Source organism: Pempheris klunzingeri, chromosome 15, assembly GCF_042242105.1.
Source record: "Pempheris klunzingeri isolate RE-2024b chromosome 15, fPemKlu1.hap1, whole genome shotgun sequence".
Taxonomy (NCBI): Eukaryota; Metazoa; Chordata; class Actinopteri; order Acropomatiformes; family Pempheridae; genus Pempheris; species Pempheris klunzingeri.
This window is the reverse complement of record NC_092026.1, coordinates 21,922,403-21,948,021: the sequence shown is the minus strand read 5'-3', so window position 1 is coordinate 21,948,021 and position 25,619 is coordinate 21,922,403. Positions and strand designations below refer to the sequence as shown.

Here is a 25,619-nt window from a genome sequence, read left to right as displayed (position 1 = left end):
GGGGACCAATATTACTACGTCACTTCCATGTGCAGCATTATTACATTTTATGCCACTGCCAAACAAGTGCTAATATTGCTTTTGATATGGCTAGACCTTGGTTTCATCAGTTCAGTGCAGATGTGGCCAAGTGTTGGATTTTTTAATAATGGCCTGTCAATCTGACAGTGAGCACCACATAGCAGGGAGACTCATAACACAGAGGAGGTACAGGGGTAAATCCAGCAATATCTCCTTAGAGTTCACAAGCGTTCTCATAAACAAACTCCCACACACAATCAAATGTGCCGTATGTGAATGCATACACACAGTTTTACTCACATACATGCATGCACAACCATAGGCTCATAAGAGACATACTCATAGAAATGTCCGTGTAATCCTCCAATTCATCATTAACACCCAATGCGAAGAAGAGCAAGACAAAGCACCGTTACTGCACAAATGACTCACACCAAATCAGAGGATCAATAGCAATATCACATCTGTGTACAGATCTAATCAGAGCACCATGTCTGTGAATTCAAGTCAGACAATCAAACCGAGCATCTGAAAAACCTGCTGTCAATCCCGGCAGACCGCTCTCATGAGAGTCTCTGACTGTAAGGCTGAATCAGTGTGAATGTGACGACCAGAGGGCTAGATCTTCCACCATCTGGCCTCGCCTGGCCGTCCACCACCACACCCCTGAGTGGCTGTATTAGATTTATTGAGGCAATGAGCCCCCCGCCTCAGGCATGGGATTTGATAAATGTGACTCAACTCCCGTCCAAGATTATAATGGGGATAATGCAAAAGAGCACCTTCTGCCTCAGAGATACTGTGCGAATAGGCAGAAAAATATCCAGCATTAGTTCTCACTTGTTAAAGAGTTGAGCTAGGAATATTAAATTCAATGTTAAAGTATTGGAAGGAATGCTGTTTACGTTCATTTAATACTGAGTGAATGAAACATAGTATGACTCATTAATTATAAAGTCCCTGACAGGCAAGAGGTGGATATACCAGACATATACATACCAAAATAGGTAATTTATTATCACTGCCTTTCAAAATGACCCATTTGACTGTGTTCTATAAATGAGTGTTATTAGGGTTTTCTGATTGGACAACCCTATGGTTTAAATTGCGAGGAGGAGGGGGGGCTATCTGTTCAGTGATGGGCTTTGGGTCTCATACAGGGCTGTTATCACATGGCCACCTGTTATCAGTTCCGTGATTAACTGTCGGCGAAGTGATGACAAATGAGCCGGCTTCATTTGCTGGCGGAGACCCGCGAATGAGGTTGAAAGCTCCTCAAAAGGTTTATGAGCACACCTTGAGCAGAGATTGGTTTGTTAAACTATTGTATCCAAGATCAAAGGTGAACTTTCATGCTTAATTAAAGTGACTCTGTTAAGATTAGGGTAAAAAATGGTAAAAGTTGACAGTGATTGGTAGGAGGTAACGAATGCAAACTGCACCCTTTTGTGAAAGCTTCACCATCCACCCTCTGTTCAAACACTCTGTGAAGCGGGACGCCAAATTTGCAAATTTGGACTTTCACTATCACTGTAACATATTCTTTATTATCTCCGTACACATTTAGCAGATTTTAACAAATCAAAAAACTGTGCTCAAGAGAACATTTTTGGAGAAACCCAGAAGCAAAGAGCTAAAAAGAGAGATCAGTTAGCTGATTAATAAATTAGGTAAATAGTTAATTAGCTGCATGACCACTCTTAAGAATACTAATGTACTTACATATATTTGCGGTTCCTTTGGGTATAGGGAGGTAGGAGCCCACACTCCAGGCTCTTCCGTGGTAGTGCCTCTTACAGCGGCTGCAGTCTGGCCCTGTGGTGTTGTGTTCACACTCACAGCCCAGCTTCCCCTTGTCAAACACACAGCTGTTGGCATGCAGGTTGCACTTGCACCTGAGACAGAAAGATAACAACAGAAGAGGGACACATGAATACGCATGATTCTGCACCCATTGAATCAATACCCTCTGGAGTGATACACAAAGTCTGCCTTTGCTGCTTCGTTTATTTGTGCTTTTCAAATTTTTTGACGGGGGTAAATTGAAATCCTGGTGGGTTATCTGACTTGGATCGCGCCTCCACAAAGCTTCATTATGCTCTCCTTTTAAAAAACAAGGCCTCATTTGTTGCTGCCCCTGCAGAGAGAACAGCGATGCGAATAAGGTCACTTTTGCTACTCTGAGAGCTAAATGAAAGGCACTCTGTAAGATTTGCTAATTGAGCACAAAACAGAGATCTGATAGAGAGATGATAGCATGAAGAGAAACAGCGTAGCCGGAGAATTCTCTTTTTTTCTTGGTCTTCAAAGTTACTGTGCTATTTGGCAAGGGAGCCTTCAGGCAGGAAACCCTACTGGTTGGAGGAGCTGGTTTATTAGACAGAACTGTGGCAGAGCTGACAGATGCTCCTGACAGGAGAGAAGAGAAGGCCTGACGGCTCTCAACACTCAACCAAATCCACCCTCATTTTGACCACATGGAACAAGTGTGCTTATATTTCTAAGCGTGTGGAAAAAGAACAAGTTGGTTGCAGTTTTGAGTCTTGTGTGCTTTTAACAACCTGAATGAGCAAAGACTGAACTACATGTTCTCAGAATAAAACCTCCTTTTATTTTACAGAGAGTTGAGTTTACCCTCGAGCTCCATCAGAGGCGGAGCAGGCTGTGTTTGTTGTCACATGAGATATTACGGTTTCATATACCACATGTATTCCAAATATAATTCTTTCTATCTGATTTTATTCCTAAGAGGCTGAAAGGTTGCAACTAGTGACCTCAGCTTCTTGGGGGGTTGGGGAGGGTTGATCCGAGGGGAGACCATCGAGTTGATGTGACACACTACCCCTCCACAGGGGTTTGGGCGGCTCATGGTTTCACATCATGCCTATGTTTGTTTTTACAAAGTGCTTCCGAGAGAAGATTTCTCCCATTTGAGACCAAGTAGGTGGGTATCTATTGCCTACAATCGCCAGTGAACATGAGACAGAGAAATGACAGCAGCAGTCAGAAATACATCCATTCTAATTGACTTCCTGGCCTTACTGTGACATCTCACATTAATGATAGATAACTGCGGGAAACAAGGGAAACTATAGCCTGTTCCGTACGGCTGATAAGCAGCAGTAAAGAGAGAGTGAATAAGTTCTAATGTAATGTGGATGTCTGGTAAAATCCACAAATGGGTATCACTTTATTTTAACCCACCTATTTAGCGTTCATGAACACTATTCACACAAATACTAAATATTTATCACGTAACACCCAATTATCCTGTAAAAATGCCTTTTTTAAGAATTACTCTTCTAGAAACTTGCTTCAGTTAGATTTTGAACTGTTCACAAATATGAGTATTTAAATGTATTAAATGCTATAATCATTTGCATTACATTTACATAAACTGATTATACAACGTTAATTATGAGTAACAATTATATGATAGTCATATACAGTATTATTAGAACAGTTTCAGTTTGTAATAAAGCATTTACTACCTGATTGTGTCCATAAAACTGGTTAATACATAAATGTACTAAAATTGACTGAAGGCATGATGATATCTGTTCCAAGTATGCTACACTGTGTTTTCAATCATTCATTAATTGTTTACACTTACACTTAGTTATAAATGGGACAAATATGAACTTCTTTAAAAAGAAATACAGTTGCACACAAAATATCTGTGATGAGAGGTGCTCACTTGGTAACAAAAGTGCCCAAAATAGCACAAGCATCAGTAACACCAGAAAATCACACTGCAATTTTTTTACTGTAGGATTTCAGCTGCTCATGTAAGGACATAAAGCCACTGAAATGTATTATGCAGGAATTTATATAGACCTTAGAAAATCATACGAACCAAGTTGAAACCAGAAAAGGATAATTGTCATTTGTCATCAATTACATGGATTTCTACAGCTTCTGCAACATTAAGGTTGAAAATAACCTCTTAAGTCTATCTATAAAAAGAAAATCACCATCTTCCCTCAGGTTAAGTGCTGTCTCACAATATTAGCAGCCATAATGGATGCAACTGAGTACTAGCCCACATTCACAGCAACTAAATGCTGGTGCCTCTTACCACGCATTCCCCTTAGTCCTTAACTTTTTAATCAATTAAAGTCCCTGCTCCATAAAATTAATGACTGGGTGTAGCTCTTCTGCCATGCAGACAGCAGCAGCTCCCTGAAGTAAAGAGCGATGAGATTTGACCTTCCACTTAATTAAAAGCCAGCAAAATTTGGATCTTTGGGCCCAACCGATGTGGGTAGCTCGCTGATAGAGTAGAGGATGTTGACTCAGGGGAGCTTTGGGATGTGATGCTTTTGCCGCTGGCATTGTCATATTGAAATCAGAGAGCTTTTCTGTCCCCGGTTTCGGTCACAAGAGGGAAGAGATCCCCTGTATGTCCAGCCTTTTAAACTGGCACCATTACAAAGACACATTTCATAAAGTTTTAATGACCTTTTATGCCATGTACAACCCAATAGCATTTGGTGTTATCCATTACGCAAACAAGTGACTCTCCCTTGGGAAACACTGGTGACCATCTAGCATCTCTGTCCTTCCCATCAATTGCATCTCTTCAGTGGGGGAGGGGGTCGGAGTGCTCCCACAAAGGGTGAAATGAACACTGTTATAGATAAAGTGTGTCTGCTATAGTGGACTAGTAGTATAGTGGGGTAGTGGAGTCATTACTAGACGTTATTTAAAGGGGCAGATCATCAGAGAAAAGCCGCACTTTTTCACCTCTAGTGATGTTTAACTGTGATGACAGTTTTGATTTTATTTGTTTGGTTTTTGAGTGGAGGTGAACTCCAAGGAACTCCTTTGCCCAGAAAAGATCCCAACAAATATTACGTTGTCAACAATATTTAATGGACCTGTTTGTTTGCCGTAAAAGACGTTTCAGAGATCTGTGGATTGCCCAGGGTAACTGGGTAATTTGCTTCTGTTAAACTGTATGAATTGAATTATTGTTTGTTGTATGCTATCTCAACACCCACGGAAATGCAATGAAATCTATCTGCAGGGATAAATCCCATTCAAAGTAAATAAGTAAAAAAAATAAACACCTTTTTTGTAATTGAAATAGACAAAGGCTTTTACATTCAACAGGATAGACTTGAGGCTTCATCTAATAATGAATGTTGACATGACCTTCTTAGTCATAAATTACCTTTTTTAATCCTCACATTGAAACATTTGATCATCTGATTTATGCTGCATCTTGTAAATAATGCAAACGAGATTCTCTTTTGCTAATTGCACATAAGAACAAATCTCTACAGTGAAGTATTGTGGGGCAAGGGTCTAGTTTATGTTGATTTTCTGGAGTAGACAGCAGCAGTGCCCTGTGTCTTCTCCTCTGGCTGCTGCCTAACCTTGGTTTCTCCTAGCTGCTTGGCACTGTGTCGACAGGCTCACTGTGTCTAACACAGCTTTTCTTCTTTGTGACAGCTCCTACCATCTCTGATTCAAGACAAGAAAGGAGCACGGAACTCGTAAATAAGAACCTCAAAGTAGAAGAGTGTGAACTGTCAGGTTGCCGAAACTTTCATTTCTTGCTAATTTTAAAGTTGAGCAGCGACTTCCGAGAAAAACCCCATTAAAGACACAAAAGGGCAAGTTTTCGCTTAAGATAAGCAACTATAAATCCCTGATCCTTGGCCACATTTACCGAAATCAGACTTTTAAGTGTTATTGAATATTTTGCATTTTTGCTAAAGTGTTTTTGTCACTGTAAAGCATATATCTCTGAGGCAATTGCAAAGGATTAAAGAGTATGATATAACTATATGAATTACAGTGAACCCAGTGTCAAGCAAAATAAATGTTTGAATAGGGAGAAATGGTTATGAAAGCAATAATGAGTCTAATAGTCTAAAGAGCATATAAAGAATGTCACAGAATTAGAATGACTGATAAGTAATGTCCTGTTAGCCAGAGCCATTCAGTATACATCCTCATTTGAAAGTCTGCATGGAAAATAGGGAGATATGTGGCTTTGAAACCTATCCACCTTATTTCAAGTCCCATGATACTTTGCATGAATTATGGGTGCCACTTGGGTTTATTCTTTTCACTGAACCTAAGCGCTAACTTTGTTTGTCACTGCTATCGGAGGTCCCATCCTCAGGCTGTCTTCCCGTCCCTCGTAGCAGAAGACAGCGATATTATTGCAGCATGCAGATTAATGTGCGACAGGTTGTTCTGTTGTAAGGGGCGGCTGTGGCTCAGTGGTAGAGTGGGTCGTCCCTCAATCAGAAGAACAATGTGATTTTCTGGATTCTTTCCCCTCATTCTGTCTCTCATAGTTGAAGTGTACCTATGATGAAAATTACAGGCCTCTCTCATCTTTTTAAGTGGGAGAACTTGCACAATTGGTGGCTGACTAAATACTTTTTTGCCCCACTGTATTAAATGGATAAATAATGATGTCATCACCTCACTTTGCTCATGACCATTATTTTTTTGTGTAATAAGCATGTGTCTGAGACAGCAGTTTGTTTACATTTGATTAGACTTGCTAGGTCTAATAACAAGTTTTCAACTGAACTTAGCAGAGCGGTTTGTCCACGCAGGAGCATGTAAAGGCCCTAAAACTGGGACACCACAGGTCAAAGAAGTTGCTTTTGAAACTATAGTTTCCAATGGAAACAAAGAATCTTCTGCTTTTTTAAGTATGATCTGTGCCACCTGATAGCCATGCCTGAAAACCCAGTGATCCACTCTGAGTAGTAATGTGTTTTGATCAAAACAAATGTGAGCATCACCACTCCCACCTTCCTGTGGCTGCTGTAGCTTCATGCTCAGGTCTCTTGGATGTTCTCGCTCGTTGACTGACAAACTCTCTAAGCTTTTGTGCGACTGTGTTAGCTCGGTAGCTTAGCTGAGTTTGTCACTGGACAGTGGCTCTGACTTGGTGTCCAAAGAAGGTTACAATACCTCAGAAACAGGAGTGACTTCATTCTCTACTCAGGTCGCCATTGCTCCACTGTATCTTTACATAGCAAGTTGCTTAATGCTTTATTAATGTTCTGAGTGTTGTATAGAAAGCTTTAAATGAGCACTTTTTCAATGCTGTGATTGGTGCTGTAGCCTGAAGTCATTGAAACATCCATTACACAGCAGTTAGTTGATTAAAAACTACTTTTTGAATGATTTTGCCAACAAATGATAGATTAAACATAGGCTTGCAGTTGTTCATCATGGGAGCATCTAGATTATTCTTTATGAGTGGGGGCTTTATAGCAGCTGTTTTCGGGGACTTAGGGAATGTGCCAGACATCACTGATACATTTACAATTTTAAGCACGTCTGCAGCTATGAGATTAAAAAGAGATTTGAGAAAGTGGATCTGGAGTTTGTATTTGCACTTTGTATTTGTACTATTTTCTTTCACTATTCCTAAACTCTCTTCTCAGGAGTTTAACAGTAGGATTTAACAGTTGGACAAGGCCTAACAGACAATACCATATGTTACCGGTTGATCTCTTTGTGATAGGGTGTAAATTTAGAGGCTCACAGGGCCATGTCATATACTGAGGAAGAGCTGGTAGCTTAAATGTCTGTCTGTGCATTATTCCCCATTGCTCTAAAGATAAGGAAAATACCTGTTTATTATCTACCTTTGGAAAAATGGTGGCAGCAACTCCTACATAACGTTTTCTGAAAAAACAAAACAAACAAAAGAAAAACTGCTTTTAGGCAACTTCTACCAAGACCACTACCTAAAACCTGCAGATATTTATGTAGACATTATATTAAGAATTTCATAAAATGCCTATACAGTATTTAGAACGGTAAGCCTCTTCTTTGTTTCAGTCTCTCTCAGCTCTATTTCTCAGCTGTTCCTTCACACGAGTTGCCCATGGTCAGAACCTGTAATGCGCCTTCCATGCTGTATAAATACATACTGAGGTTTCTTGAAACTTTCCTCAAAAAGACACTTGGAGAGCCTCACACATCCTGACTAGTGATAGCTCTGACAGATATGGAGAGATCAAGGCTGTTGAGGGAAACTTTGGCCTTGCTGAAAGTTTCGATGAATGTCAATGTTCTACCTGGACAAGTCCTGTCTCTTACTGTCCTGTCTTTCACTGGAACAGAATCCCAATTAACATGATTTGATTTGATGGGAGAATGAATGCATTTTCCTTTTTTTCCCTTCTGTTACTGGGAAAATTAGGTTGATTGGTTCATAGGAGTGCTAAGGCAAAATTTCTTCCTACATAAACAAAGAAATAATTATTTCTGGAGTAAAATAATAATGATTATGATCAGTGGTCTGCTTGAATCCCTTTTCACCACAAACCAAGCCAGAAATCAGCCTAATATTACCATAGAAATGATCAGGAATTAAAGGGGCTTGCTGTACAGTATGACTCAGAAGGATTTAGAAAAACTTTCCTAGTCAATGCCCTTATCCTTCACACCACTGTAATGGTGTCTTTACAGGTCTTTTTAAAATGTCATTCCAACAGCTGCAGCTGATTCAGACACACTGCTGCTACAGACCAAGAACGTGGACCACATCACTACAATTCTTAGATATATGTACTGAAGTTTTGTGTGTGAAATAATTCATTTTGAAATACTACAATTGAAGCACTAAATGGGTTAGGGCCAAAAGACATTTCTGATCTGCATCAACATTATGATCAACCCAGGCTACTCAGATACTCTGGGAAAGGAGGTTTACTTCTGCCATTTTGGATGTTATTGGTATTTGTCTGTTTACTCTGTTCTATTCAAGTCTGATTAGTCATATTTTCTTTTGCTCTTTTTAAATCTTGTCTTAATGCCTTAGTTATGTCTTACGCTAGCAAAGTTTAATTGCCTTACCAGTCTGCAAAACAAAACATATTTTCTTTATTTGAAGGCTTTTCCAGTCTTTTTGTGTCAATATTTAGACTCCAATGTTGAAAAATAGCATTCTAAAAAACTGAATAACTGAATAAATGAAATATGACTATAATTTCTAAAATTCTATATACATACAAGTAAAGTTACATGTTTTGGAATAAACAAAATCATTAATGTATATTCAAAGCTAGTATAATGTAATCTAAGCATAAATATGGAGTTGATACAGCTAAATGTTCATTGAAATGGCCATAAAAGAAAAAGGGTATGTCACCCAACTTTATTGAAACTTTTAGGTTTATAATGGTGAATTAAATGCAGTATCTATCCAGTTTAGCTTCAGACAAAACGTTGCTTTTAGTAAACTTCATAACATATAGTGCAGGGACAAAGGGGGGTGGGGGACGAAAGTAATTTGAGCAGGAACAAGGCAAATCCAGCAAACATAATGAGTTTGACAGCATTACTTTACATCGACTCCTTTTACATTTCGGATGGCATTGAACTTTTTCACCGCATGAGGAAGAAGGGAGTCACAGAGTCACCTCATTACACCAGGCTGTGTCACCGTGAAATTGAAGAGTCCGATTAGGCTTGTTTTCGTCGCTGTGTGCTGTGGCCAATTTTGTCATTCTTTGGGGTGTAATGTAATACATCTCAAGCAAATTGTTTGCATCCCCCATTGAAATATAAAGTAGCCCCGCCAGGGCTCCCCAAATTGCTGCAGAAATATTGGGAGTGGATCACAAGTTAATTCCCCCTGCTTCAATTTCAGAGGTGAAATGAAATTTGAATTTGCGTGGCTTGGGCCACTGCCACTGAAAACCTGTGATTTGTTTCAATGACAGGGCCCATTATTGAAGTTGTGCATTGATGTAGGCATACAGTATGGTAATGTCTACCCCCCCCAACTTCCACTTCATCCCTCATGGCGGAGGGCCGTCTCATTCATATGATGTAAGCCACTGAGACAAGGAGGAGGCCGTGAAGAAATCTGCAATGGGAAGACATATTAATATGGAAATCAGGGGCTGGCTGCATGCGCTGTGTACTGTGTGTGTGTACTGTGTGTGTGTGTGTGTGAACACAGAAGCATGCAGGTGTTGCTTACCGCATACACTCCCCTACTACAGTATGAATGGTGAGTACAAAGTACAGATAAAAATCTGTTCTCAGAAAAGTAGAAATACTCTAATGTAATGAGAAAAAAACATGCTCTACCGCTGCATTACTCAAGTGAGGACTCACAATAAACCCATACACACACGTATACACCATTTGAACTCATGAAGCCAGAACAACCTTGTCTGTTCCACTACTAGTAAAGCTTGATCATACAATAAGTGTAGCAGAAGGACATGTTGACGATTTTACTATTCATAGCTGCTGGCCCTCCAGAGACAGCTTATGTTGATGTACTTTCTCTCCATATATTATTTACAAAGAAAGCCTGGGCCTTAATGAGCACTAATTAAACGCTGGAGACAGGGAGATGACTGGCAGAAAACATTGCAGCATGTGACAGGCATCTGGTGGAAGATAAGTGAGCAGGCGCTGGCAGAGCAGGTGAGAACCTTACAGTGGTAGTGAAGGAACGCTGGGGGTCGTGTGAACCTGCACTTGAACCTGACTTTCAAACTCTGTCAATCAAGCTGGCTACAGCTGTCACGGTTCACAGGGCATGGGCTTGGAGGATTGGAAACGTGTGTGTATATCTCTCCATGTGAGAGACTGGAAAAGAGCCAGTGAGTTTGTGTGTGCTTGTTTTGTGCGTGCCGTTTGTGTTGGCTCGTGTGGTTATGTGAAGGGCAAGACTGCAATGTAGCCGTTTAAAGCAACAAGGAAGATTCCAGCCCAGTACTAAAAGAAATGTCCTGTATTTGATAGGCTTGACTAGTTTTTACTTTTGCTTTCAGCTATTCAAGCTTATCTTGTTCCCAACTAGTCACATTTCCAACTGATAAATAGCTAATGGACAATGCAATCATATTTTTTCTTTATAATCATGACAATTGTTCGTTTTGAACGGTATAATTAAAATGAACATTTTCCACATTTTCTTAATTCAATTGCATTTTCTGTTAATTTTTTCATTAATTAGTGAAATACTAACCCTTGGAAATTAGAGAGATTTAACTCAAAAACATTCAAGAAGCTTTAAAAATCATGATGCATATTTGTAAAATGGAAATTGAGGCTGTTAAAACGCCCATGATTTTATAAACTGTACCTTGGGTCCTTGATGAGCTATCGCCTTGCTTGTTAGCTATTTACTGATCTCTGATTTTAAAACATTGGAGTCATAGTCTGGTATAATCCATGAGGATAAGATGCAATATCTTTTCATCACCTATAAAGAGGTTGATGAAGACAAAAACCTAAAGCTCCTTACTATGCTGCACTATTTAACCACAGTTGTGTATACTGGTAACTGTCTGGGCGTGATATAGAAGGCAAATAGTAGACCAACAATTGAACTTTGGCAATGGCTGATAAGTAAACAGCAGGCTTTCATATAGTCTTCACCAGACATAAAAAGAAAAAGCATCCATCTGAGGCAGCAAATGTCCCAAAAGGGAGAAAAACAGAAATTGCTCAAAGATGAGGGTGACTTTGGATTCAAAAAACGTTGCATGTTAAAATCCTGAAGGAGGGAGAAGTATAAAAACATGGACTGGGTTAAAAACCAAGCTACAAAGATGTGTCTCTGTGGATACTCTGCCATCTTTGTAATAGTTGAAATATCATCTATTACACTCCCGTTTAGAAAGCAACAATGCAAAGAGCCAAATACTATAGTATATTTGTATAAATTACCATCTTGAGGCACAGTTGCATTTACCGAACAAAAGTGGCCTGCATTCCTAACATCTCATCTTTTTAAACATTGTCCATGTCTGGCAGCACCCTCACAATCATGACGACTGTTGGTTTCGAACACTATACTTTGCAAAAGTCAAGCATTATGAAATCATTTTCCACCCACTGAACTAAAAATCAACAACAAATTCCATCAAGCTACTCAATAACATCCTTTACTTCAATACTCGAGAGGAATATTGATTTATTTCTTCCTGATGCATTCTGTCCTGGCTCACGAATTTACAAGCCAGACAGACAGAGGGAGAGAGAGACACACAAAGGAAGCCTATTCCATCAGGATAGAAGGATATGGAAATGTCAGTCGTTTACATGAAGGAGGGAAATACCCTGGCACATTATACAGCAGAAGATTTGGTGTAATGTGATCACTCTGCTTTTTCTTGCATTTCTATATGTGACCATTGGAAAGCACATACTGCAGATATCCTTGGGGTTTAAATCTTCTGTATGCGGTTAAGCGAGGTGCAATGCCCGTCGTGTGAACGCACCGTGGAGGAGTTACAAATTTAGACTCTTTTTAAGTGCAAGATACAGTTGAAGTGAGTGATTCGGTACTTTTATGAGCTCAGCATTCCCACCGGGAGAGGGAGATACAGGGTTTGTCTATGGCTCGAGGGGAACATTGGGGAGCTTATAATAATAACAGTAAAACATTTCATATTTTATCTAATACGATTACTCTTTTTTTTTAAAATCCAAATTGCCTTTGATAAACTCTCATGTATACCTCAGAGGGAAGGTGCAGGATAAAATGTGTTTTTCGCCTTTGAAATCTGCTTTTGTTTAACATTTGTCAGCATAGAAAGCCAGTGGGGAATAGAACGTATCTCTTAATTTGTACAAGCCTGCAGTCATGTTAACGTTAGATGTTCCTTAGGTGTTACAAAATCGTTTTTCAGCGGGTATTCGATTGCACGAGACTTGCTAGTATCAAAAATGGCATGCTGTACTAAATGCAAAACGATTAAATGATGATCTTATGAGCAATAAGTTCTTGTTATATATCTTTACTATATCCATATATCTTTGCAAGTGGTAATAATGAAGCCACATACAACAACAAATGTTCTTAAATTCAAATTCTAATATTAAATGCTAACTGGAGATTTATGCATCAATAAATTTAACCAACTTGCACTACACAAACAGAGATTACAGTACAAGCTGTGCATGAATACCACCAACTCTGAAACCCATATTTCTCTGTATGTATATGGTGTTTATGGTGTATAAATGGTGACGGCTACAGTACATTCACAAATTATTGGCTTTAAAGTGTACTTAATACTTTATTTAGTGTTCTGAAACTTATTATGTTAAGTTAACTTAGTTATGTTAGAGCTCGCAATGCTGTAATAACTCTTCATGTTGTTGACTGCTCTTTGGACTGAGCTACAGATATAAAATATTTGCTGCAAATATTTAATGACAATCAATTTAACAGATTACCAAGGTCAACATCACTAGTTTAAAACTAGCTAGCCAGTAATAACTTAAAAAAATGCAAACCTAGTAATGGATTTATGAATAAGTGGTACAACTCTTTTTTTAACTTCCCCATCAGAAGTTAAATTATCAATCATAACAAGTAAGGATGTGATATAATGAATTGAACGCCTAGAACATGCTTGGAGTCAAGTCATGCTTCAATCATGCTACAAGTTTCTCAAACATATTCAAAAATAAATAAGCACTTGGCTATATATGCAGATAACCACCTGATCGATCTTATTTTTTATGTTAAGTAAGATTTTAAACATCCTGTATTTGTGTGCATCACCTCTTATCACTTTCTAGTAATTCAGTCTGAATCTTCTAATATTGCATGTCTGTAGTTTTTGTTTTGCAGTATGGAATCTGGGTTACAGAATTTTTTTGCTGCTTTTCTTCACTTTCATGGCCCTGTTGAAAAGTTGTTGTTATTTTTATACTTACTTTGACACAGTGTTTATATACCAGGTAAAAAAAAAAGAGAGAGATAGCGAGCTAAGAGGAAGAAAAAAACGAGAAAATGTTAGTGAAAAATAGAGAATGACATGGGGGATGAGAGAAGTAGCACATTAGCACTTTATGGATTAGCTGCCTCTCATTCCCAGGCCCTGCTGCAGCCCTGCAAATGTGCAGCTCTGACCGCGCAGCCAGACGGTAGCGGTCATGTCTTAATTAACGAGCAGACATCTGATCAATAAGTGAGGAACTATGGAGAGCGAGACGTGAAAGGTGGGACAGCCTGCACGGTTCAAGGTTTTTGTTTTCCGTTGATGTGGAATAACATTAGAAATCAATAGCACGGCTAGCCCCGCCACACACCCTGACTCTCTACTCAGGAGAAGTGGAAAAAATAATCCCCCTTCTACCTTTTCCTCTTGTCTTCTTCTCCCAAACACATTTCTACTATACAAAATCATTATACAGGAACGTTTGTCACAGTAATTTCACTGCAAAGCAATTCTAAACCTTATAAAGCCAGTTTTATAAACTTGTACTTTGTAACAATTCTTAGATTATTAAAAAGGAATCCACTCTGGTTCTTTTGTGCTGTGTGTGTGTGTGTGGACTCTGATGCTTCTCAGGATTTATTTCTGAATGAAATGTCATTTGCTTTTATTGGTGTGCCTGGTTTGCTTCAATCTGTCATGGAGTTTGTGATTTCTTCGGTTTCTTGCAGCGACTTCTTGGAGCCTCCAGATAATCAGTCACATTCATTGGATTTGTATGCACAACTTCTGCAAACCATTTACCTCCACACACTTATGCGGGTTCATTGCTTTACCTGAAGTTGTCTTGACATCAAGTAAAACTTTGCTAACTTGTGTGGTTGCTTTGTTATTACTTCAGTATAGCTACATTTCTCTCATTTTGCTTTAGAGGACAGTAATACTACTACTTCTACCAATAATAATAATAATAATTTCTTCATTCACTGTGATAGAAAGTGGAGGTCACAGTAACCAGATGGTTTGAAGTGTAAATGACAGCTAGATGTGAGTCACTTAAAAGATGATTAAGTGATAACCGTCTTTAGTCTGATGTGACTGTACTGGCAACAGAAACCTGCAGAGGAAAACATGAGCAGCCCAAGCTCATGAATCACAGGTCTTGCAATGCTCATGTGATATCTCATTAGCTGCCATTGCCGCAGCACGGAGTTGTGTTTCCATAGCCTATGGACCCTAAGTGTGTAGCTGCTGTGGGTACGGCATAACATCTAAACGCAGAGGCAGAAATAAAACTTTAGGCAACCAATACACTCGGTTAAAGTTAGGGACTGTGTGACGGGACATTCATATCACATTTGTCATTTCTGAAATATAATTGTAAAATGAGGCAAACTCATTCACAGATCACTGTGTAAATATAATTTGACATTTCTGAAGCACGCCAATATCCATTTATTTAGACCTCTGACATTCATGAACATATCCGCAGGTTACGTGATACTGCGAATATTCAGCTGTTTATGAGTGAAAGTTTATCAGTGTTTGTGGAGTATTTTAGGAATTCTTGGACAGGATGGCCATTCTGTGATACGGCTTTCACATTTCGCTGTAGCCAGAAGGCTGCTGAGGCTGGTGGGAACTCTAATCAGTCTCTCCCCACCCGTCTCCATCACCCTCTTTCAAGTGAGTTACTGATCCACCTCTGGACAGAAATCGTATGTTTATTTTCTTTTCTTTCTCACTGCAAACTTTTGGTGGAAAATTGAATTTGATGCCCAGGGGCAGGATGGAAAATTCGGCAAAATAGCTTATTCCCCCCCATCCAACCTTATGCTACTCTTTGTAATGAATGGCAAAATAAGATATCTGTGAGAGATGCGATTCTGTGCTGGGTACCAGGCTTTGCAATTTAGAACTCATCAATTCATGTTTACAGTACACTTGTGAATATTGGAAGAGTGTGTCTGACATGTATATTTCTCTGATAGGGCTGAATTGGGAATATCACATGCCACCATTATGAAAAACCTGTTGTGGCATGAAGACATCAAACATTATGCAGTGTTGTCACATTTTTTTCCAGTTGTGACACCTTACGTTCAGCGACTGATTTGTTCAGCTTTGCAATCAGCAGTCAAAGATGATTAAAAAATACTAGAGATCTCTGAAAATATGTGTTACTTAAAGCAAAAACTCTAGCTCGCTCAAAAAGGAAACCGCATAGATGGAACCATAAATCTAGTCATTATTAAACAGGGCAGGGCTAAATTTGGAACCACAGCCTGGCAATTCTGAATGTCTCCATGTTTCACTGATGTGTCTCTGATGATTACCATTTAATCAGCTGCAAATGCTCTTAATTACAAGATTAGTCTCCTACCAATTAGCCAACGTGCTAATGGTTCTAATCTGCCATTGAAGTCGACTGAATTCTAATTAGGGACTAACTGTTTCAATTCACCAAGGGCCCATCTGATGGGTCATTACCAACCTAGTTATCCTCATATAAACCAACTGCAGCAAGGCACACAGGTCCCATTTGGAGAGCAGCTGTAGAGGCTTTACGACCATCATGTGGGCCAATTCCATGCGTCATGAAATGACAATGTTTCCATTCCCTGAAAATCGCAAAAGGCATTCTGATGACTCACTGATGAAAGTATTATTCACAGCAGCATTGCAAGCTTTGTTAATGACATATGTACTGAAAGTCATCTTAATTTAACTAAAAATGTAGGTTTTAAAATTGGAGAACTAGTAAACCAGTAACTTTTACCTCAAGTGGAGAGGAGGGAGTGTCTAATTCAGAGCAGGTAAAAAAGAATTCTGATTTGACTAATTTCTTCTCTTAAAGTTGTGCTGATATAATATATACTGTGGGGCAAAAAAGTATGTAGTCAGCCACCAATTGTGCAAGTTCTCCCACTTAAAAAGATGAGAGAGGCCTGTAATTTTCATCACAGGTACACTTCAACTATGAGAGACAGAATGGGGGGAAAAGAATCCAGGAAATCACATTGTAGGATTTTTAATGAATTTTTAATGGCTGACTAAATACTTTTTGGCCCCACTGTAATATAATATTTCTTTGCAGTCCACATCAGCTTACCAAACATTTCTTTAATGTATTTTTGGATTGTTTATGATCCACAAAGACAAGATTTCATTGTTCTTATTGTGTAGCAATGGAATGTGATAATCCCACCATATACTACCTGCTTAGAACCAAATGGCAGAAGATTTTTTACCTCAGGATTTTGTTGAGACCAGACTAGGACTAAAAAGGGTGGCCGGAAATACTCCAATTGAATGCGAACATTGCTACATATCTGATGTGGTTTCCGTAAGGACTTAATAAACTGATAATATGTTCATATTGTCTGTGCAGCTTGTTCTGCTGCTGCCCCAAGTGGCCAACAATCACTGAAACTAGCTTTAATGAAACTAAGTTATGCATCATGTGCTTTCAGTTAATCTTATTCATTCATTTATCATATGGATATAGTTTCTTACATTACTGTACGTTGCAAACAAAGAACTGTGTCTGCAAATAAATTTAGCTACACAAAGATGGCCACCTATCCTAAAATACGGCTCAGGTTTGATAGAATCATTCATCAAGAAGAACTCATCAGAAATTAAGGACATTTTATGAAAATGAGCCACCCTTAAATCATCATATAATGAGCAATGAAACAATGTCTTCAGTCTCTTCAGGGAGACCATAAACCTGTTTCTATAACTAATGGGAATGTTTCTCAACTAACTAACTGTCCACATAAATCTTTGACTTTGGCTAAATTTTGCTTCAATAAGGCTCCACTCTATAATCGCTTTTCACCAGACAATAAAAATGTCATACATTTATATATCATCCGCATATTGTATCCTTACTAGCTTTTCTCTGCTGTTTTGTGGACCGATGGACAGTGATTCACAAGACTGTTACACAAGAGTGTTATATGGTAATGGAAGTAGTGTCTTGGATGGTGACATCTGTAGGTTTAAGGAACCCTGGAATATTGACTTAATTGTAATGAGAAACTTTGCGTAAATAAGTTTTGCACTGAAGTAAAGATGTTATTCCTCAAAAGTCATATAAATCAAAAGAAAAGTGTTATTAAGTTAAACTGACAACAATGTTTTAAAGCAAAAATATTTCGCTAAAGCAAGTTCAACTCTACAGAATTTATCTGCTACCTCACCAAATATTTGTGATATCATATATATGATTGATTTATATGAGATTATGAGATGTCTGTGCAGTCTTGATGTGTGTCTGCAATAAAAAATTAAGAGAGACATGTAATAAAACTCTTCTCTTTGCCACGGCTCACAGGACACAATCTCATCCCTCTGTCCTTGTCAGGTTAGGGTTATAATAAGTAATTTAGATGGCCGGGGTTTAGTATATGCTCTGGCTGCCTCTTTTTTCCTGATTCAGACTCATTTTTGAAACAGAATTTCTGCTGGGTTGAACAAATTCTAGACCTCACTTTGGGCATGTAAAGCATTGAGCAGCTAAGGGAGGCATTTTGAAAATCTGACCAGTCGTAATCAATAATGTAAGTTCTCAATTTACTTTATAAGGAGTTCTCGCCTATCAAAACGCTTTCATAGACTTCCATTCATGTTTGGACTGTGGTAGCTCACTGTGCTTACACCATGGGTGGTATCATATACCACGGAGAAGCCGCACAATATAGGTTTTCATTCTGACTGTTCATCTCAGCAGGTGATTTCACTGATAACTTCTTTCCCTCTGTTTTAAGTAGTGCTACTTAGCATGTGGTGTCTTTGCTTGAAAAACCTTCAAAATCTCCAAACTCTTGGTTCTCAGTAGCGCATGGTTGGCCATCCCTAGTCAATACTGATGTTCTGTGATCATTTTGATGCCACAACTTCTATCAGTCCATCCATAAAATCCATAAATATTGATCTGGTGTCATCCAGTATTGAGGACTACATGAATCTGAGGAACATTGATGCAATCACTCGTCACAAAATTAACAAATGTTTTATGATGGGTTTTTTTATGGGGAGAAACACAGAATGTGAACGCTATTTTTAAATCAGAAATCTCTGTAGGACATCTTAATATAGGGTTTTAAGATTAAATCAGCAACATGCTAGTTTTCAATTTAAATCTTTTTTAAAAGGTAACAATCTATAAATTGAGGACAGCTTAACCTGCTGAAGCACTCAAAATTCAAAAAATCTTGATTTTATTCAAAGCAAAAACTAGTGAGAACTATAAATGGGTCTTACCTGCCCTGTACCTTGATGTCAGAGATGGCGTAGAAGTATCTGGACAGGTTATTCTCATCCACCATGGTGGCTCCAGTGGCTGGCTTCAGCAGCCTAATCCTCAGATCAGTGATGGTGAAGAAGTCCCTCAGGTTCTTGGTGGTATCCAGCTGGCCGTACAGCGAGGCCATGTTGTGTAGTCGAGGCCCGGCAAAGAGGGCAAAGCGGTCCTTTATCTCAAAACGCACCGTCTTGTCGTTCTTCCACACGTAACCTCTGGAGTAGTCCTCAGTGCAGATGATATCCAGCAGGGTGCGCTGGGTGAGGTCACTGACTGTCTTGGGTTCCATGGTGAAAGCGTCCAGGCAGTCTGTGGCATAGAACTGGTACGGGGTCCAGGTCCGTCCGTAGTCGAGTGACTTTTCCAGGACCATCTGCTCCGGTCGGCCTGACTCAAAGGTCAGCACGATGTCGTCGGTCAGCTCGATGGTTTTGTTCCATGACAGCGTGATGTTAACTTGGAGGGGCTTTGGGTATTTCTTCCATGAGGAGGACTGCCAAAATGTTGTGGGGTTGCGGCCCTCAAAGTCAAACATCAGCTCTGGAGGATGAGCCAGCTCCTCAGTGGTGGCGTCACATTCATTGTTGCACATATAAGGATTCTCCTATAAAAAAAACATAGATACACATGTGTAAATGCACTTTGCAATCAGGCTATGAAATGTGTATGCTGCAACAGTTAGATATTGTATAGTTAGAATTGGTTATGACTGATTTGATATAGTCGCTAAAAAATACAGTATTTCCAAGTGGAATGCCCAAGATAAAAATGTGTGAAACGCAGCCCATATAATATGAAGACAAATGTGCATACATAAAGTATCACAGCTTCACAACATTGCAATGCATTAATTACTTGTATTATTATTTTTCAACATTCAAATATTGGGCATGTACATGCATACTGTTATATGTATATGCAAAATCATGTCAATATCTATTGAAGAAATTCACAATCGGCAGACAGTAATTATACCTAAGAGCTGGAACAAAAAAGGAATCTGTCACAGTTTGTTGACAAGTGGTTTAGAGCATGACTTTGTGTTAGACTGCTTGCTTTTTTAGCTTCTTTGGGTTGTGTGAGAGAGCAGCTCCCCATGCAAGCTGAGGTGCAGATAACTCTACAGCAAAGTAACTGAAAAAAATATGATGAGAATGAATCACAACACTGGCTACAGTTTGCTTCTGCGCAGTAATAAGGGACAGGCTATTCTGTGTCTACAAGGTAGTTTAATTTTTAGCTTTAAAAAAATAGGGGGTGAATCCTTGAAGACTTTTTTGTTATAAAGCAGCTTGCTGTAATAGTCGCAACCTCACAATAACAAACCCTTAAGCATCTCACAGGTCAGCTGTTGGTCCATTTTGCCTCGAAAGGTTATTTGCTTTTCCAGTGCACTGTTCGCTTGCAATCTTATCATGATTCCACCATGGTACTCAATAGTATTTCCATCACATTCAAGTCAATGTGTATTTTATAATCTGTGCAAGCAATGTTGGCCCTAGAGCTGCAGGAGACAGTGACCCTCTCATTAAGATGACACTGTGGATCCCATATTCTCGTTCAGCACCATTCCTGCCTACACTGCCACCCAAATTGCCAGTGTATTTGATATTCCTGTGTGGTGTTTCAGCTGAGATGGGTATGGAATCCCGATGAGTGTTTCTTATGAAACACGCAAAGGGACATGCATTTTTCATGGGCCTGTGTCTGCTCTGTACTATAGACATCCACTGAGTCTCGGTGTTTGTGGGCGAGTGTTAATGTGGAGAAAGAGGAGCTCCTGATGTGTTTGTCTATGTTTGTGAGAGGGATGGAGGGCTCTGAATTCAGTTGCACGTGCAGTATGTGTCCTTGTGTATGTGTGTGAGTGTGTGTGTCTGATTTAGGCTAGTTCACGGACTCATTTCAGACTAAAGACCAGTTAACTGGGGACGGCTTGTCCAGTTCAGGACAACTGGACAAGCAACGTGTCACTTGGGTCAGTGGTTAAAGTTAGGGCTAGGTTTAGATCAGGGTTAGGTAAGTAGTGGTCATGGTTATGGTTAGAGTAAGGCTCCAGGAAATTAAAGTCTTCTTAACGTCCCCACAAGTGACCTAAATTAACGTGTGTGTGTAAGTGTGCGTGAATGGCAAGGAAGGAGAGAGAGAGAGAGAGAGAGAGAGAGAGAGAGAGAGAGCTGAAACAGAGCCAGAGAGCACAAGACACACTCCAATTGACATTCCTCTCACCTCTGCTCCAGGAACAATGAGGTTAAGTGCAGATGAGATTCAGATCAACTGTAAAGCGGTTCGATAATCAGCAATCATCCGACACTCTACACGCAAAATTATCTAAAGGTGGGAACAGTGCTGTGTGCAACATTACTCGCTTATCTCGCTGGTATTGCCCTGCATTCAACACAGACTGCCACTTTGTGGAGCGAAGATCACTGGCAGGAATACTGATAAGCAGACGCCATTATATTTTATCTGAAAAGAGCAATGGCTGCTTTTTGTCTTTGACTAAAGAGCCTAAATTCCTCCCGCCCCAAAGAAAAAATTTATTTGATGCCTTATCTTCCTCACAGGAAGATGTATGTAGGACTTCCCTGTTTTTAGATAAAGATCCTCTCAGTTCATTTTATTTCTTGTGGGACTGTGATATGCTATCAGCGACGTGCTCTTCAGCTCGAAGTGATAGCTAAGCGAGTTAGCACGAGACTGAGGGATTGTGGGTCACTAGGCCTGCCCAGTTTACTCAAAGGAGCGTTGCATGATCCAATTAGCAGGGTAATAAGGGTTATGCTGCAAAGACACAGAGTGAGAGAATAAGAGTGAGTGGGAGGGAAGAAGAATGCAATAGTGGACCTCTTTGCAATGTGTTTTTTTTTTTTTTTTTTTGAAGGAAGCTCTCAGTTGCTAAAAGTATTTCTCTCTCACGCCCATGCACACCCACGCGCGAATGCCGAGTCAACATGAAGCTTGACAGGCCACTCTGTAGCCTGAAAACAGAAACACAGAGAAAGGGAGATTTGAAGGAAAGAGTAAAGGAGTAATAGGGAGGACGTTTGGCTGCCTGAGTTTTGCCACAGGGACAATAAATTGTACTAGTGTCAACTGTTTGCCTGCGATGTGTGCAGAGGCTCGTTATATTCCCTACTTGTGCCTAAACAGCCTTGGAGGTCTGCTCAGAGCGCAGACCTTGACTGTGCAGGGAGAGAGACGCAGAGAGGGTAAGAGAGCATAATTTCCCTGTTGTCGTTCAATAGCATGAATTTTCACTTAAATTTGTTTTATTTGCTGTCACAGTAATGTTCAGGGGAGCTATGGGGTGCCTGTCTTTGCATCCTCTGGAATGGACGCCTTATTCACATATGATATAAAGAACTCAGACTGCAGCGTCTGTGGCTAATGAGAAAAACAATTTCCCAGCTGAACAGTGAGCAGCAGAGTAAATAGAAGCTTTAAGGAGAGAGAAATTTGCTTTATCACGCCGAAGAAGACTAGTAGGAAGCAGTCATAAATTCAAATGGTAATCATTCTCTCGCTGCCTGCCTTGACTTCAGGCCTTCAGGGAAGAGATCACTCTAACCATGGAAGCAGGGCGGGGACAAACCTTTCATGAAAGCCCCTTTCATTAGTAACACTCAATAATGGGAAGGCACTTCTCCAATCTACCGTTAAGTGACATGTATAGCATTTATTTTCTCCCAGTAATCCCAAACAATCTGGAATGCTTTCATACAGCCCAGTGAAGATGGAATGATAGAGACTTAGAGAAAGGTCAGGACCTTTTATTGGCTTTCCCATGGAGGTTATTTAACAACAAAAACAGTGCATTATGAAGATCAATACCTTCTGTGGTCATTTAAGACCCAGGGCTTCAGTGCTATGCCGGGGGTCAGCTATCGAAAAACAATAAGTTCTCTCAGCTTGATCCTTTACCTGCAATCATAGCTGTGGGAGAGGGAAATAGTCAGCAGAGAATTAGAAAGAAACAAGAGTTTTATACCAAAATGAAATATTGACAAATGAAAAATGCCCTTACAAAAGAACTGCTGCCATGAAACTGAAATTTCTATTAGTATTGAAGTTAAAGGTTATTGTTGTTTTACTTTTTAACCAAAGTGTAGCATGTTGATGTAACTAGATTATTGAGAAATAAATGTATTCTATTGGTTTTGAATATTGCAAATCTGTGTTTTGATTAAATTAGACCGATGATATGCATTCACTTACTCATACATCTAATTATAATTGATAACGCTAGTCAGATATCATATCACAGAATCACTACACTTACACACTATTACCATCATTATACAATTACTTTTTTCAGTTATATATACACAACCTCATGAATTATATTATGGCCACTCCACCAGTTTTGTGCATAAAGACCAGTTTATTTAATATGAGGAGTCCCACTCAGTTTGCAAAAACAATATGAAAATCTGTAAAATGTAAAATACTTGGAGGAATTATCCATCTTTAACTGTTTAACCTCTAATAATATTTTATTCAACACCACACAAGGTGTGACATATTCTGCTTATTATTACAATTAATTCAATTTCATTCTATGCTTGTATGTTAAAGGATCCCCACTAGCTCACGCTATAGCAGTCATACTGTCTTCCTAATTCCACACCTTTGGAGATCACATACAGTGCTGCAAGCGCTTCCGATGGCCTGTCTCCTACCAGTATTGCTGACATCTCTATTGCCACCATGGCTGCTGTGTAACCGAGCCCAGCTGGTTTCTATCAGTGCTATATGATCCATCCAGGGGCAGTGGCTTAGTGCAGGGGGGCCTTAGCAGCAAGTCTGCACTGGTCGCAGCTAATGATGTCCTGATCTCTGAAGCCTATAAGGTCAATCCAATATCAGGGTGTCACACAGCAGGAGAGCAAAAGAACAAGGAAGAGAGGGAGAGAGACAGAGACAGAGACTTGCACCGGGAATGTGCATCCAAATGTCATTCAATGGAATACAAAGCAATCAGGACATTCAGGTCTTCAGACTGACACGAAAGCTCAGTGGATATTTAAATGTAATTTCATGGTCGTGTTTAAGAGTTTATTGAGGTTTCTATTATGGGAATCAACAAGCCGTGACAGAGCAAAGAACGCAGCACAGAATATATTTGTTGCACATCTTTAAAATCTTTGAAGTATTGACACAAACATGTAGTAAAAGTACAGCGATGTTTTCTCTCTTGAATGAGCTCCACCCGCACAGAACACATCCAAAATGATACATCATACAAAAATCCACTTAACACACCAACATGCACACACACATGAGCACATGATGATGTGAGGCAGATGTTTAAATGGGTGACATATGGCAGATGAGATTGACAAAGCACAAGTTGATGTGCCTTCTGACACAAGACGTGGCTCGGCAGATAAATTTTCTGGCCGGCGACATCTCCCGTTGAAGGATGGGTGCAGGCAATCCAACCAATCAGTTTAGCTGACAGATTTCTGGACTTGAAGCTCAGATCAAAGATTGAACTCACCACACTTTTCTACTCATGCCACATCCCTTAAGGCAAGCTTGCTATTCTACCACTATTCTACAAGTCTCAGATGTGCTCACTGCTTTGTTTCTCTGTAAGTCTGAAAAACAGTTTGACTTAGTAAATGCTTACTAATTTAATTTGGCTTGGCTGTATTTGACTGATGCAAAATAAATATTCTGCTGGGGGGAATTTATTCTGGTCTTAAACTGAGCCAACAGTATATCAAGAGATCATTCAGAACATAAATTGTACTGCAGCTCAGTCAGAAGCCACAACGCTGGCTGATTATAATAATAATAATTACATTTATAAAGCAAAGTTAAATGCAGCAGTTATAGCTAATCAAATTGTGGGTCGATCAAAAAATGACTCATTCAGTTTTTAGTTCTTTATTTACCAGAGTTTTCAGCAAATCTTACCTACATTGATGATGTACACCCGAAAAGGCATATACAGCTCTGTCGCCTTCCCTAAACTGTATTTTCTTACCAACATAATTCTCTTATAATACATAATATTTATATTATATTAACCTTACATTACAATAATGCAATGGATAATCTAAAAAATCTGTAAGCTTTTCAAAATGATTAAAGACTTTAGACTTTGAAAGATAATCCCATTATATTCTGGCTATGTTCTTATGACTCCAGTCACCAGAACAAGTTAGATACTTTAAAGCACAGGAACACAGTCCTTTCACAGATCAAAGATGAAATCTGTTAACTGTGATCAATGATTACAATGGACAATTTAGGTATTATTTTACCATTCTTCTTTATTTCCTCTTCCAAAATAAGTCTGGCTTCTGTTATGGCCTTGTCACTGCGTTCCCCAATCTCAGAAATTATCTCGGTGAGTGAAATATTACTATTAACGATGGTGACAATGGCCAAAACTGCCATGAAAAGAAGGCACAAGTTATGATGAACCAGAATTTCCCTTTAAGCTTTGGGCTTCTTCAACCATTACATATTCCATTTGAGGTAAAGCTACAATGTGAAATGTACAGTAATATAAAATTAATGAGATTGTGACCTAGCCGCACTATACTAGTCCTCAGTAACTTCCTTTCCACAGAGCCTCTGTACCCACG

At 39.3% G+C, this 25,619-nt stretch overlaps 1 protein-coding gene across 1 annotated transcript in view; it reads right to left on the bottom strand.

The window, feature by feature from the left end:
* Positions 1 to 25,619, bottom strand: part of LOC139214719 (netrin-G1-like) — a 49,892-nt gene that overhangs the window by 9,019 nt on the left and 15,254 nt on the right. The window contains exons 2-3 of the mRNA XM_070845634.1: positions 18,978 to 19,621; positions 1,744 to 1,916 (exon numbers count right to left, since the gene is read on the bottom strand). Coding sequence (XP_070701735.1) covers positions 1,744 to 1,916; positions 18,978 to 19,621 — 817 coding nt within the window. The remainder of the gene's footprint in view (positions 1 to 1,743; positions 1,917 to 18,977; positions 19,622 to 25,619) is intronic.